Source organism: Tiliqua scincoides, chromosome 1, assembly GCF_035046505.1.
Source record: "Tiliqua scincoides isolate rTilSci1 chromosome 1, rTilSci1.hap2, whole genome shotgun sequence".
In the NCBI taxonomy this organism is placed as follows: domain Eukaryota; kingdom Metazoa; phylum Chordata; class Lepidosauria; order Squamata; family Scincidae; genus Tiliqua; species Tiliqua scincoides.
Window position 1 is genome coordinate 249,282,621 of NC_089821.1, and position 15,462 is coordinate 249,298,082.

Sequence of the window (15,462 nt, forward strand, 5' to 3'; positions counted from 1 at the left end):
ATACAGGAGGCGAGAGACAGAAAGAAGCATCAGCCACCTATTGCTTCAAGTTTCTGCAGATCTGCAGTCAACTGTTATTCCAAAGGAGTTTTTCTTTTACATCCTTTTACATCCTGTTTGATTGCTGGATTCAAAGCTGTCATCTCCTTACTATGCTTCATGTGTCAAGCATCACTGTAGGCTGGCTTGCCTTTATTCTGGACTCTGTTGTTTTCAGTCTTTAATGGTGATCTTTGAATTAGGAACTCACTAAAGCATAGATCATGCTGAATATAAAAGAAAAAGGTAAAATTTGAAAGAATCCCCTTGAAGCACACCAAACCACTTTTATTTTTCTAACACATTATGCCTGACTTAATGTTCCATTTCCTTTCTTGCTATATGTTTGCAGGACACTCCATTGCATCTACGTATTATATCCAAATTATGATAGATTTCACAAAGAGAGCTCGAAAGTCTTCAAGGCAATTTTTTTGTTGCCATTTCCCTATGGTATTCAAAGTTGTGCCTGAACTTCTCCTGGGTCTAAGAAATAAAACCTTTCTCCAACAGTGTTTTGATCTCTGAAATTCTGCCAGCAAGTCCCTGAAGTACACACAAAACTTATATTAAAATATTTCTGCTTTATTTTTTTTATTCCTGGGATGGAAGAAACTTCAAGATTAATGAGATACTCTTTTTTCGGAAAAGAGCCACATAGAATGTAATTGTGGAAATACTATTAAAACAGTAGGGTTCATTAAAAAAAACACTCTAATGAGAAAATATTGCTTTGTAGAATACTTCTAAGGAAACTCACTGAAGTGTCTTAGTAAGAGCCCAAAGGGACACGGTAGCAACATGTCTATGTGTTTGAACAGGATCTGTCTAAGTCACACAGAAAGTAGGAAGTGGGGTGTTATTTCAACAGCAAAAGGAGTATGGGTGAGAAGCAGAGCCTTCCCCACCTTTGGCTTTCCTTCTTGCAATCCCCCTTCCCAATCATTTTTCTCCCAGCCCAGCATAATTCTGGAATCAGAGCTTTACTAAGGATAAAATTGATTGGCAAGAGAGAGAAAACTGCAGGCCAGGATGGGGGGGGGGGTAAGTTTGCCACTCTATATCTACAGTTCCCATTTGCTTTTAAAACTGCACCACAACCCACTTTCTACATGACAGGCAGCCCAATTCTAACCAACTTTCCAGCGCCAATGTAACCCTGAGGTAAGGGGCACGAGTGTGCCCTTAAATGAGGAGGATTATGTGACTGCCCCCTATTGCAGAATGCATCACATGCTCTGTTGGCATGGTTGCACTGGTGCTGGAAAGTCGGTTAGGATTGGGTTTTGAGACATGTGTACACAGGAGGGATAAATATATACTTGAATGCGCACACCTCTATCATGTACAAGATGCAGGGCGACTGTATTGTTGTCATGCACTTATATAAAGTCTGGGAATCTCATCTAAAAAATAAATAAGTTGCAGCTACTGGACATATGCCTTATTTATTATTTGTGACTTTCAGCTACAGTAGCTGGAAATCCTTTATAGCTTTTATCCACCCATAATTACCATACTTCATCCTCAAAAGTCTATCATTTTGAAGAAGCACCAAGCTTACCAGTAAAGATAATAGAAGAATGACAGGAGATAGAAAGCTAATTTACACCAGGCCTCTCTTTGACAGTAAATCAAAGTATCTGCATTCATTACTGCAGGTGGGTCATATGCTAGTTCGGAACTGTCTGCGGGACAATGGAAATACCTGAAAGGAAAAAAAAACCACTTAGCGAAAATTTGCAGTATTCGGAGCAAAGTTAAACCAAGTCCCTTATCCTAATGAACCATGCTTGCCATCTTGGGTCAAACCAACAGGCATCATCAGAAAATGTACACATACTTTTTAGTTATTGAGAATTATAGAACATTTATTGTTCTATAATTCACATATATAGTGCATACAGTATACAGAGAAACAGTTGCTTGACCTAGTAGTTAATTAATTAGACCAGTGTTTCTCACTGTGGGCTGGGACCCACTAGGTGGGTCATGAGCCAATTTCAGGTGGGTCCCCATTTATTTCAATATTTTATTTTTAATATATTAGACTTGATGCCACCACGGTATGTGACTGCATTTGGGAACCTGTACAGACTTGTACTTTTAACAAGCTACTATGTATAATCTTTTAACAATGATAGCCAGAGGGACTTACTCCTGGGTAAGTGTGGGTAGGATTGCAGCCTAGGATTGTTAAAAATTTTCCTGCTTGATGATGTCACTTCCGGCAGGTCCTGACAGATTCTCATTCTAAAAAAGTGGGTCTGGGTGCTGAATGTGTGAGAACCTCTGAATTAGACCATGTGCTAAAAGCGTTCCCTTTGGCATATATACACAGCTGGTATCCTTGACTAAGGGATCTGCAGACATTCACCATCAGGATGGTTCCACACATTTCTTCAACTGCAGGTTTTGTACAATGAAGTATGCATTCATTAGAACTCATTAAAATGTGTGTACATTTTGAGTCACTCTGTAGTTCTCCTTCTTTGATTATTCTGCTACAAGAGTTCAAGTAAGTTGTTTTTCCTCCATAGAAGAATCCATATACGAATATTACACCAGAAGTAAAACACACATGCATCCAAGCTTCTGCAGTTATTGCGGAAAAAACGCACAAGCAGGATACTGGATTCTTGATCATGGATCTTTCCTGTGAAATTCATGTGGATTCTTAACACACACATGTTCTTCTTATAAATCAGTGGTTCCCAAACAGTTTAGAGGCCCTAGAGGTTGCTGCCCGATTTATAAATGCTAAGGGGTATGGCTATAATGGTGATTGGGCAACAGTGCTCCCCCCAATAGCAACTTGTTTAACCCTTGATGCACATAGTCTAATTTGCCCTGTCAGTTTTGTAACCCAAGATAAATTGGATCACGACCCACAGGTGGGTCCCAGACCTACAGTCTGGGAATCACTGTTAGAAGTGAAGGAAACCTCTTACATCAGAATTAGCTCATAGAGTGAATGAATTCACAGATGCTAACAGTGGGGTGGTTACTATTCGAAATGTAACTATGTGAAAAACTGTGTGGATGCATGTGTAATTCCAACAGTTCCCATTGAGTTCTTGCAGCTTCAACCCTAGCTTTGCAATTATTGCAATTATTGCAAAAAATTTAGCTGGCTCCTAAAAATTAATGTAGACGTTTCTCCTGAATTCACCTGCCCTGGAGCATTGCTGAACCACTGCAAAATTGATATATATTTTATTAGCAATGTTTGCCAGTTGATGTCCTATATTTTGTGGTGACAAGGTATTCCTTTTTTTCTTTCTTTGGTGAACTCAAATGACCAGATTTTCCTTACCTCACTTTGAATTTTGCAGTCCTGCAAGGAAATGCATTGTCTACAAGAGCCTCCAATGCACAATTACCTTCAGCAAGGAAGATCTGGGCAGATTATTATTTATTTTCCTTAAGCACTGATAGGCTGACTTTCTAATTGTTTTTCAAGGCGGCTTTACTATCAAAATAAAACCATACACAATTAAAAACAGGAACATCAATAAAAGTAATAATTTTAAAAGATTAAAAAGTATTAAAAGGCAATAGCTTAAAAAAAATCAAAACTTATAATCTACAAAAACTCACTGAAATAAAACAGACTTTGTAACCCATCTAGAGGCGAACAGCAAAGGGGCCAGAGCTTTTGGAAGTCTATTCCAGATCTTGGATACCAGAGGTAAAAAGGGCCTCACTTGGATAGCCATTCACCATAGTAGGAGAAACCTGAAGCAGGGTCTCAGGGAGGAACACAGTAGGCAGCCCAATTCTAAGATGCACTGATGCTGCATCCAGTGCAGCTCAGGAGGCAGCTGGAGGTCTCCAAGGGTTAAGGTGATACATTTCCTCCCACCCCAGGTAAAGCCCCAGCCACCCCATAGGATTTCTCAGATCTGTGCCAGCTATATCACTGGCACAAATCCAGAAAGCCCTGTGTAGGGCTGCCCAGCCTGGGAAGAGAGTTTGGATGCCGTGTGTGCTGCACCACCATTCCCAAGCCCCTCCTGGGCCTGATCCTCACCTCATTCCACCCTCCACCACCAAAAAATTCCCCCTCCCTGCCTCCAACATGCTTTCCCACCACCCTCTCCCATCCCCCATGCCATCCAGTGTGACCTTCCCAGCGATGTAGCCAGATGTGATTCTGCCGCATCAGCACAGGCCTTCACACCAGACCAGCTGGCTCATGAGTAGCCACAAACGTGCCTTGTGGCATGTTTGAAACACTCACGAATTTGAATCATACTGTTAGTCTTATAATGAAGAAGACAAGTTATTTTGGTCATAGCCCATTCAGGGCTTTAAAGAAAAAGAAAAAAAGCAACCTGAACTGCCATAAACAAATTCAGAATCAGTGAAATAAGACTGACATGTGATCTGATCAACTTGATCCAGTCAGAATAGGAGACAATGGCAGGTGCATTTGAACCAAATAAACCTTCTTCATACTGTCTTCAAGGGCAGTCCCACAACAGCACAGTACAGCAGTCTAATCACAGTACAGCAGTTTAATAATAAAACATTATCATCATCATCAAGAATATTTCTATACTGCTTTTCAACGAAAAGTAGCTCACAAGCGGTCCACAACAACAATTGAGGCCAAATCTGGTTTCTCAAAAAGTGACAGAGTTAAGAAAAGGAGATAAAAAGTGCTCCTAGCTACTGCTGCCACGTAGCCATTCAGAAGCAGGGCTAGATCCAGAGGTACTCCCAAACAGCAAACCTGCCAATTCAACACGAATGCAACTCCATTCAAAACAGCCTGGATAACTATTCCTTGTTCACCAGAACTGCCAACCAAAATTACCTCCATCTCGTCTGAATTAATCTTCAATTTGTCCACCCTTATCCAATTCAAAACTGCCACTGGTTCAGGACTTCCACAGCCTCCAAGATTAAAAGTAAAAATGAGAGATAAAACTGGATGTCATCCACATGTCCAAATGGCCTTTTTTCAGCGGTTTCATGGATGATGGAAACTTGGGGGACCCAAGACCACAGAGCAGGAGTAGCAGTCTCCCAACACAACATTCTGGGACATATAGACCAGAAATGCCTGGAGCCATCTCCAAACACTCCCTCCAAATCCCATGCTGGCTAAGCAGCCCAGAGGAATACAATAGCTGAAAGTATCAAAAGTTGCTGGGAGGTTCAGGAGAATCAACAGGGTCACACTCCCCCATGACCATTTCTTTTTTTTTCCTAGTAGAACTCCTCTGTCTTTAGCTGGTCTATAACAAAAATTTGCCAGGTACAGCATCTTTCATCACTGCATCTCCACTGAGGAAAAGATGCATCTACTGAATTTCTGCATGTCATACAGGTGATAAAGTCACAGAGCCCTAATTGGATGGAAGGGAGGAAAGAAGTAGCCAATCTAGGGAGCAAAGGGGCAATGAACTACAAGCAAGATTATGACTTACCTCCAGATGTGATAGAAAAGCAAAGGGATATTCAAGCCAAGCGTCAACCATTCTTGAGCACATAAAAACATTATACAGAAAAGGCTATGGATAGAATATTCTGGCAACACTAGCTGAAGAAAAAAGAAAAGAGAAAGGATTACACTGTAGTCTCCAACATGTTCTGCTTGGCTATATCTGGGCAGATCCAACATGCTTTCTGGATCTAATCCATGCTTATGCTGCCTTCCTTATACCAAGGATGGTTGTTAAGCCATCTGAAAAGGCCATGAGAAAATATTGAAATTCTTTTCTGTGGTGGGTGGGTGCATATGTGTGTGGTATGAATAATTATAAGTTTCAACAGTTACAGCTTCCTGTAGAAAAATTAGATAAAAGCCAAAGTTTAACACTATTTTCTTTCTAGGCAGAAATTAATCCGTTCTGAGAACTTGAAAAACACCAGAAAAGCATTAGCAGCTATCATGGTCATGGAACAAAATTTTAGCATGCTATAAAGTAATAAAACAGACTCCACTGAATGCATCAGGTACAAAGTTTTGTAGGTAGCCTACGAACAGGTTTGGTAGGGAGTGGGGAGTCTTTATCAAAGCCTGAAGAACTGCAAATAGATTCACAGAAAACAATATTCCACATTCTTTCCCTATGTTGTTCTTGAGGGGAAAAATTATGCTTGTAAACTTTGATGATTCCTCAACATCAGTGTGGTTATTTTTTGATATGTGCACCAGTGTTGGTTTTACATAGGGGGGGGGGGGGGAAGAGATAACACTGATACCATGTTTCTCTTGTCACAGCTTTCATCCCCTACTAAGGAGGAGAACTCAATGAAATTAACAAAGTTTCCCTCAAATTTGTCAATTTCACTGGACATCAGTGAAGTGGAAGACAGCAAAGAGAATGGCTGTGGTGTAGGTGGAGGAAACCTGGAACTGATTACAAATGATTAATTAAACAGTAATAAATCATATTGTGACACAATTGCATCCAAGTCTAGCTGCAGTTCATGGGGGTTGCTATCCATGTACAAAAATGGTACAAGCACAACCTGGAGGGTTGTTGTGATATTTAAAGAAGAAAAAGCTGCATAATTGGTAGAAAGCAGCAACCTGCACTAACCAAAGTGGGGAAAATTTCTTAAGTTGAAATTGCATTTATCTGTGATTAGACTAAACTGGTGGTCTGTGAATAGTGAAGATTCTAGTGAATAGACCACAAGCAAAAGATTGATTAAGAGCAGATTCATTCAAAGTCACATTGGCAAGAAATTGTTACACTTTAATTGTGAACCTTAATTGTGAACCAGTTTTGTTTTTGGTGTGGGGCTGATTCTATACCCAATTATGTCAAAATATAATTCCCCTGACAGTATACATTTTAGATTTAAAGTTTACATACTTTCTGTGACAAGGAACTGGGTCACTTGCCAAACACCAACCATCAATGTCTGGATAAACAATTATTGACCAGACTCAGCCCCACACACCACTGTTCTAAGTAGCAAATTCTGCAATATGTCACGTGGCCTTTGAATATAAGCCTCTATGCATCAGAAACAAATCATGAGAGCATGTTAGGAAGCATTTTTATAGCTCTGAAGAAGCCTCTTTCCCCAGGAAATCTAACAAAGTCCAAGTCTAAGAGCAAATTCACACACAGCCTAGGTTAATTTATTACAAATAATCCAGCTTCTCCCAAAGTTGCTCACAATTCATTAAAACAAAAGTAAAAAATAAAATTTATCAGCTCACACTAGTGATAAACTGTGGTTTACCAATCGCAAATACAAATTAGAGCACAATTCTAACTTAGAGCCCAAACGTATGGGCTCTGAGCGCTGGCTCTGGGTGCCATAAATGAGCTGTAAAGCATATTTACAGTACTCGGAGTGTAAGCAGCACTGGCCTAGCAGCCTGAACAAGGGAAGAGCTCTGGGCAGTGGTGAGGGCTTTCGGGGTGGGGGAGGGTGAGGCATGGGTGGAACCAGGGCAGGGAAGGGCCTATCCTCTGTGCTGGGCTGAAAAGCCCAACATGGAGCTTCTCAAGTCTGAGCCAGCAAATTAGCTGGTGCAGACATGAAAAGCCCCATTGCAAGGCCTGGGGCTTTCATCGGGGGAAGGGGCAAAAGTCGCCTTCCCCGAGGAGAACTTCGGCAGCCTAGGTGCTGCTGCTGGATACAGTAGTCAACATTGTTGCACCGCTGTACCCATCAGAGTTGCTAGGGATAGAACTGGAGTGTGTGCAATATACTGCAGGGGGGGCAGTCGCAGAGATCTCCTTGCAGTAAGGGAGTTTTCAAGTCTCTGCTGTCCCAATGGGTCTCCTCAGATCTGTGCCAGCTCTTTTGATGGTGCAAGTCCAATGACAGTAAGGGAGAGGGAAGAGAATGGGAACAGGGTCAGGATCCAGCACATGCCACTGTCACTGAGACCCACCCCTACATCTCCCATTCTATCTCCTGCCCTTCCTTACCCAGAAACCTCCCCATTCCTCTCCCTCCAACCCATTCTGCTCTCCCCACACTGCTCTCCACCTCTGCTGCTGGTTTACCTTCACTGCTGGAAGTAGCTGACAACAATACAATGTCTTTGGCACAAACACCATTTGCTGCAGCAGCTCTAAAATGGCTGCCAACAGTGTGCAGATATATGACAGCAGAACTATATGACAATATATGACAGCAATATATGACAGCAGAACTGTAGCCATTTATGACAGCAGAACTGTTTTCTGTGTAGTAAAGGGCAGCCTAATCCTAGTTAAGACTGGGCTGCCCATTGGGAATACAAGCTTAACCTATGTATTATCTCCCACCCACCCACCCACCCACACACTTTCCTCCTTACTTGTGTGCTGCCGTTCACCCTGACTTGTTTAGCCATTGCTCTGCAGCTTCTGCAAAGTCAGGAATTGTGGTTTGGCTTAAAAGCCAAGATGTGAAAGCACCTTCAAACTGTGGTTTCACATCCTGACTTTTAAAACAGAGCTAAGCCAGAGTTCTCAGGTTTTGCATGAACTATGGAACCATAATTTAATAAACCAGGACAGAAACATTTGCAGTGGGCGGCATGATTGCAAACCAGAGGTGGGCTTGATCGCTCTGCTTTCACTTTCCTGGGATCGCGTCACTGCCTTTCCCCCGCCCCCACAAGAACTTAGAGTGTTGCCCAAGAACCACTGTACTAAGGGATTTAAGAATAAAAAAATAACCTGTCATCAGTCCTCTGCATCACCTTACAGAAGTCTTCTATTGTGCAATACCAGGAAAATTTCCTGTTAGTGTTTCTTAACACTTTCCTGCTAGTGTTTCTTAAACTGTGGGTCGGGACCCACTAGGTAGATCGCGAGCCAATTTCAGGCGGGTTCCCATTCATTTCAATATTTTACTTTTAATAGACTTGATGCTACCATGATACATGATTGCATTTGGTGAAATGTTACAGATCTGTACTTTTAACAGGCTATTATGTGTATGCTCTTAACAATGATAGTAAATGGGACTTACTCCTGGGTAAGTGTGGGTAGGATTTCAGCCTAGAATTTAAAATTTTTCCTGCTTGATGATGTATCTTCCAGTCATGACATCACTTCTGGTGGGTCCTGACAGATTCTCATTCTAAAAAGTGGGTCCCAGTGCCAAATGTGTGAGAACCACTGGTCCATGTAATATAGCATTCCCATTTCCAATACAACTCATGTTTGTCATGCCCCAATCTGTACATTAATTTATTCTAGACCAGGGTAGCTAAACTACAGCTTGGGAGGCACATGTGGCTCTTTGACATATAATGTGACGCTCACAGAAATATGTTGCCTGAGTGCCTTTTTTGCATCATAATTAATATAAAAGGTTACAAGCTTTATCATTATTTACTGGGTATAAACTGAGAGTCCACTGGATTAAAATGTAAGTTTAATGTTCCTGGTGAGTAAATATATTTAAGAATCTGAATGCTTCTTAAAGATTGTAACTCTCAAAAATCTGTCTTGTGCCTCTCAAACATCTGAAGTTTATTGTTTGTGACTCTTGCACTGAGTACGTTTGGCCACCCCTAGTCTAGACAAAGTACTACTGAAATTTACAGTAACTTTCAAATTGACACACAAGGTGATGCCTAGAATATATGAACTGTCCTTTCTCTGATAAGAATTTGCTTTTATACATAATCCCATGATAATTTTATATAGTTAATCTAGCAAGCTCTTCAGCTGGTGTGCCAGCTCTCTAGTCCTTTCACTAGTCCCCAACATTAAGATATTTGTTTACATTTCTAGCCTGCCATTTTCTGAGGGCATGGGTGGGTGACAGCATTTTAAACACAGCTTAATATGATTTCTAAAATTAAATTTTTTTAAAGGCCCTCGTTTGAAATCAATTTGAGCCACCGCTAACATATTCCTAGTTTATACAACTTTAAATGTTCAGTTACTGCATTTGATAGATGCCCACTATTAAAAACACTTTTTAAAACCATAATTAATCTTCCCTGCTGGGAAGGGTGCAACTATACTATAAATCAATTCTGAAAAGAAAAGTCCAAGGGTGATAAATTAGTACCAATGCCTGGACCTCAAACTGAAACTATACCATGATTTATCATCAGTGAAAGACAAACATACTGGAGATGCTCTGACCCAAAAAAACGGACACAAAGCAGGACATGTCAATTATGGTGGCAGGCTCAGGTGTATTAATAGCACTTACAAAGCATTTCTGACTCAGAAAAACATTTTTAAAAAACAGAAAAAAGAATCTCATTACTATGCAACTATTGTATTGAGGTAATCATTTGGCAATTTTATGACACAAATTTGCTGCTACTGCCTATCACTTTTACATTGCTGAACTAGTGGTCATAAGAAGCAAAGTGCCCCTTGTTCACACTCCTTCCATTAACACCACTCTCTGCACAGGAGGAGAGAGCTGTACTCAACAGGACCCCCTTCCTCTCACAGAAAATTTTTTCCATGTGCAAACTCAGTGAATGAAAGGAACCCTGTTCATAGAGTGGTAAGCTGGATACAACCCCACATGTTTTGGCAAGATAGCTTTAGAGCACCAGAGGAAGATTCTTAAAAAGGATTTGATGTCCTGGCTTCTCTCAGCAAGTATAAATCTATGGATGGGTGGAGACTACAAACATCCTATTAAGAACATGCTTGAAAACTGAGGTCGTGTACCAATTTCCATGTTATGGGAAGGCTGTGTTCCTATTTGTTCACCACATCTCTCTGTGGACCACCATAATGTATGGAAAGCAGACACCTAAAACAACCACAGTAAATGCATGCTTCCTAGAAGAACTCAGATCATATTACAAATAGCTCCATGGCAATCTCTCATTCAGGGAGTGTTTCAACGGCAGAACTCAATCATGCTCTGAACAATCAAGACAGTTCTGGATATATGCGAGAGCAGCAATTCTGTACTTCAAAATAGCCTTGCTCTTGTCTCTTCTCTTCCCCAGAACCTCTTCATGACTGATGCACTAGTATACTTACGATCTTTGCCATCTGCTGGTTGGGTGCTTTTTCTATGTCATTCTTGGGAATCACATTTTTGGATTCATACCCAAGAGCACTTCACTGACTTTTTATATTTATAGCTCTTTCATACATTCAGTGAAGGAAATGCTGATGAGAACAGCCTTGCCAGAAGTTTCAATTTGTTCCCCACAGCATTTCAAACAATACCTCAATAGACAACAGGGGAGAGTGAAACACAATATATATTGCATTCTCCCAACACAAATTAGACAAGCAACTTCAGTAGAAAGGCTTGAAGGAAAGCACAGATGAATGTCACTTAGGAATGTTCTGACCAGCAATGGACCACATATGCAACAGCCATTGCTGGTCCCTATTCAACACCCCCCCCCCAAGCCTTCAAAGCTGAGGGGAGCTGTGCTCCCCTCTTCTCCAGAGGATTTTCTGAGCCCCGAAAGGCAGTGCATGTCTGCATGCTGCCTCTGCAAGGCTCAGACTGACCATTTTGACCAAAAATAGGCTTTGGCCATTTTGATCAAAAAGTGATGTTTCTCTGCCTAATAAGGCGTTTGAAGGCCTGGGGAAGTCACTTCCCTGGGCCTCCGAATGCCTTATAAGGCATAAAAAAAATCACTTCTGGTCTCCATTGGGAAACCAGATGTTGCGTTTCTTCGGTCAAAATGGTAATTCTGAGCCTTGCAGAAGCAGCACATGGATGTGCACTGCCTCTGCAGGTCTCAGAAAAGCCTCCGAAGGTGAGGGGAGCACAGTTTCCCTCAGCTTTGGAGGCTTCGCTTAATGTCAAGCCTCATTTGACGATTGGGGTGCGGGTACACAGCTCTGTCATTAATCGATGCACAGGTATATATGAATGCCTGACCAAGTGTCTTAATGCCAAGCAGAGCATAAGAACTACTCTCAGACTATGCGTGAACCACGGTTCAATTTCCTCAGCTATTTTTTCATCTGGCATTTTGACTCTTGCTTCTCACATATGGCATCACTGCAGGAGAACAAGCCAATTAGTGAACAACATTTAAGCCTTCATCATCTCTTTCCGGAAAGCAGGGAACATCTACAATACACCCCTGTAGAAATCTGTGATCTGCTGTGATTTGTTCTACATTATTGCCTACTAAAATGTGAACATTCATCAATTTTTTTTTTACAGGCTAGGAAGAAACCTATGGTTTTCAGAGCAAGGAAATAATTGAATTTCACTTTAGTTTCTCTCTTAGAGCTCAGCCATAGTTTGCCTGGGTTCATTGAGAAATATCAGCTGCTGAAGGAACACCTCTGTGAGGATAACAGCCAATTACCCTATTTAACAGCTATTAAGTAGTGCTAATTGCAAGCTGCAGACCACAAGCCGGATGGGTTTAGCGCAAACAAGGGGAAGCAAGAGAACCGGATGAGACACACAAGTAGCAGCACTTTCAAAATGCGTGCATTGAGTTGGAATAAGCACACAGCTGGGATGCATGCATTGTAGCATCTTCCTCCCTATCCTGCAAACCATAAAATGCTTGAGGAACACTGCATATGCAGTCACAAAACCTATTTACAACCACCACAGAAGACTGCCAAGTAACATACAAAATGCAGAATACTGTTATGATATTTGCCCCAGGCCTATAGTGAATTTACAGGCTGGATAAGGCAAGGCTAGGCCCTGATGTCTTGGCCTGCATACATACAGTGTAGCGCGGATGCATCATGGGATTAGCTGATGCAACACCATGTCACCAGACAATGAGTCATAGGATCACCAGATCGTAGCCCGCCTCTCATTGGCCAGTGCCAATATATATTGCAGCGTGTGCAAGCTGCTGTGTGGGAGATGTTATGTGGAGTGTCTGTGGGAAGCTACATCGGTGGAGTTGGTGATCGGAGAGTTGAGAAAAGTGCTGTTTTGCTTGCTGAGCTGCCTTTGTACTGTAAATATTGTACATACTTCAAGTAAAGGACATCTGGTGGTGGAGCACTGCCGTGTGCCTCTTTATTTACCAGGAGTATCTGCCTGACCTTGAGTCTCTGGAGCTGCGGTGTCGGCTGCGTACTGCAACATAAATGCCGTTTATGAGTAACAACACAGCTGGGATTCTTGGTGAAGAAAATGGAACCCTTCCCCACATATACAGGGTGAACCAAAAGTAGGTGAACAGTAGGTGGAATAGGGTGAAACGATGGTGTTCATTATAACTATGCTGTTTGTGTTATATTATATTAAATTTTATAACTAAATTTATTTAAATGTAATATTTTTTTTCTTTTCAGATAGTTCCGATAACCCATAATGGCAAATAATTTAAATACTGATGCAAGAAAATGTAATCATTTACTGTCCACTTACTTTTGGTTCACCCTGTATATATGCTCCAATCGTATCTATTTTTGCTGTTGGTTTTGATAAGGTACATACTTGTTTGTTATTTTTAGTGCATTTTAATTTGGATTGGATGCCACTTCTGGGGCTTGGCAGGCAAGTGTCTAAGAAATAATTATGGTGGGTATACCAAAAATTGGGCAGATTTTTGCAGAGTTATTGACAATGGTTTCAAGACCACATAGAACCAAATTCCAGTGTACGTTTGTTCTCTCATTAGGTTGTTTCAGTTAAATACATTTTTGCTTCACACATGCAGTATTTGCCTCTTAGCTATGTTGTCAAGATTGTATTGTGCAGCAGTAGTTCAGTATCCACAATGATTTTTGTTGTCTTCCAGGAAAGGTTTAAGGCACAGAACTAAACTTGCGCCTATATAATCCTTAACTACTCACATGTGACATACTTGAGAAAAGCCTGTTCTCCTGTGCCTTTTACTAAATATCAGCAAAGAGTGCCCTTTAAGAAATACTACCAGTGCCTCACATACCGCATATGTATAAGTAAAAAAATTCATGCCTAAAAATTGACCCTGAAAACCAGGTCAACTTACACATGGGTCAACAGTTAAAGAAGTGGGAGCTTCTGGGAAGCTTAGCAGCTGTCTGGTGAAGTGGGACTGGACTGAGAAGCAAGGCATGGGGGTGGAGAAAAAAGGAGTAATTTTACTTACTAGGTTACTTATGGTATCCAGAGGCAGTCATTTTAGCTTCTTCTCCAAACAGAAGGAAGTGAAGACGCTTATAGGAATTGTAGCCTGTCTGAGGGCTGCTGCCATGGAAGTGCAGCACTCCTCACAAAGCCTACAACCCCATAAGCACCTTCACCTCCTTCCTGTTTGGAGAAGAAGAAAAATGCCTCCTTTTGTTGTTCTTTTTGCTGCTGCCTCAGAACAATTCCTAGCAAGTCATTTTCAAAGAATTTCACGTACCCCTCAGTTTAACCCCCACCCTGGTAAAACAACAGCCAGGGCTGAAGACTCCCACTGAAATGAAGCCAGCATCCTTCTCTTTAGCAGGCTCTGCTGCAGCCTCTTTTCATTTTGCAAATGCTTGGCAGAGATCTGTTTGTTTAAACACCAGGATGTCATCCTCATTTCCATTTGAAACAAAGCCCTGGGCTACAATTCAGTGCACCAGTACTTAAGAATAGCACCCATGGAAAGCAATGGGTCTACTTCTGAGTAAATAGGGTTGCAACTATTTGTAGCTGCACTTGTTCACAGTCATTCCTTGTTGCTTATCTCTCCACTGTGCACATTCCTGTATATGTTTTATATCATGTGTAGAGCCTCTGGCTTACCAGACCAGGCACCTTAAAGAAGGTTTTAAATTAATGGTTCTACTGATATGTTGTTTACAGTGCTCTTAGTACTCTGAAAGTATTTACAAAAAGATTGTGAAGACCAGAATTTAAAAAGTTAAGGAATAAAAACGTATCTTATGATCTTTTATTAAATTTTTAATAAATTAGAGACTGTAGGTTACAATCACTGGTAGGTTATTTTTCATGACCTGGCCTCGGATTCAGACAAAATTACAGTCAGCCCCACACACACACACGCACACACACACAACCAAGTTTAACCCTGACTTATCTGAGGGTCATAGAAAATTCCATGATTTGGCTCAAAACCTGCCTTCAACTTATCTCTGAGATTGACTTATATGTGAGTATCTGCAGTATTTCACTTAGCAGGGGTGTGCAGGGAAGTGGAACAGCTACTTTAGAGAGCTGAACATATAAAACCACCTAATACTGATTCGGATCATTGGTTAATTCAGTTCAGAACTACCTCTACTGTCTTGCAATGGTTTTCCAGGATTTCAGTTAGGGGTCTTCCCCATACCTACTTGAAGATGTCAGAGATTAAACCTGGGTACTTTGTTTGTGCCTGTGTCCCAAACTGAGCATTATTTAGGAGTGTTGTAAAATTCTAAGAGAGATGCTTTTTGATCACGTAGACAAACGTCCCTCAAACTGTGGCTCAGGACCCACAAGGTGGATCACAAGGTAATTTCAGGTGGGTTCCCATTCAATTCAATGTGTATTTTATTTTCATTATTTACATTATTTCATTATTTTAGACGGTGCCACCATGCAATAAGGCAT

The 15,462-nt window shown here is 41.2% G+C and overlaps 1 protein-coding gene across 2 annotated transcripts in view; it reads right to left on the reverse strand.

The window, feature by feature from the left end:
- Nucleotides 1–238: 238 nt before the first annotated feature.
- CNIH3 (cornichon family AMPA receptor auxiliary protein 3) overlaps nt 239–15,462 on the reverse strand; it is a 99,831-nt gene continuing 84,607 nt past the window's right edge. For both annotated transcript variants that reach the window (XM_066611675.1, XM_066611674.1), the window contains 3 exons: nt 5,478–5,590; nt 1,604–1,747; nt 239–266 (listed from right to left, as the gene is read on the reverse strand). In XM_066611675.1, coding sequence (XP_066467772.1) covers nt 239–266; nt 1,604–1,747; nt 5,478–5,590 — 285 coding nt within the window. The remainder of the gene's footprint in view (nt 267–1,603; nt 1,748–5,477; nt 5,591–15,462) is intronic.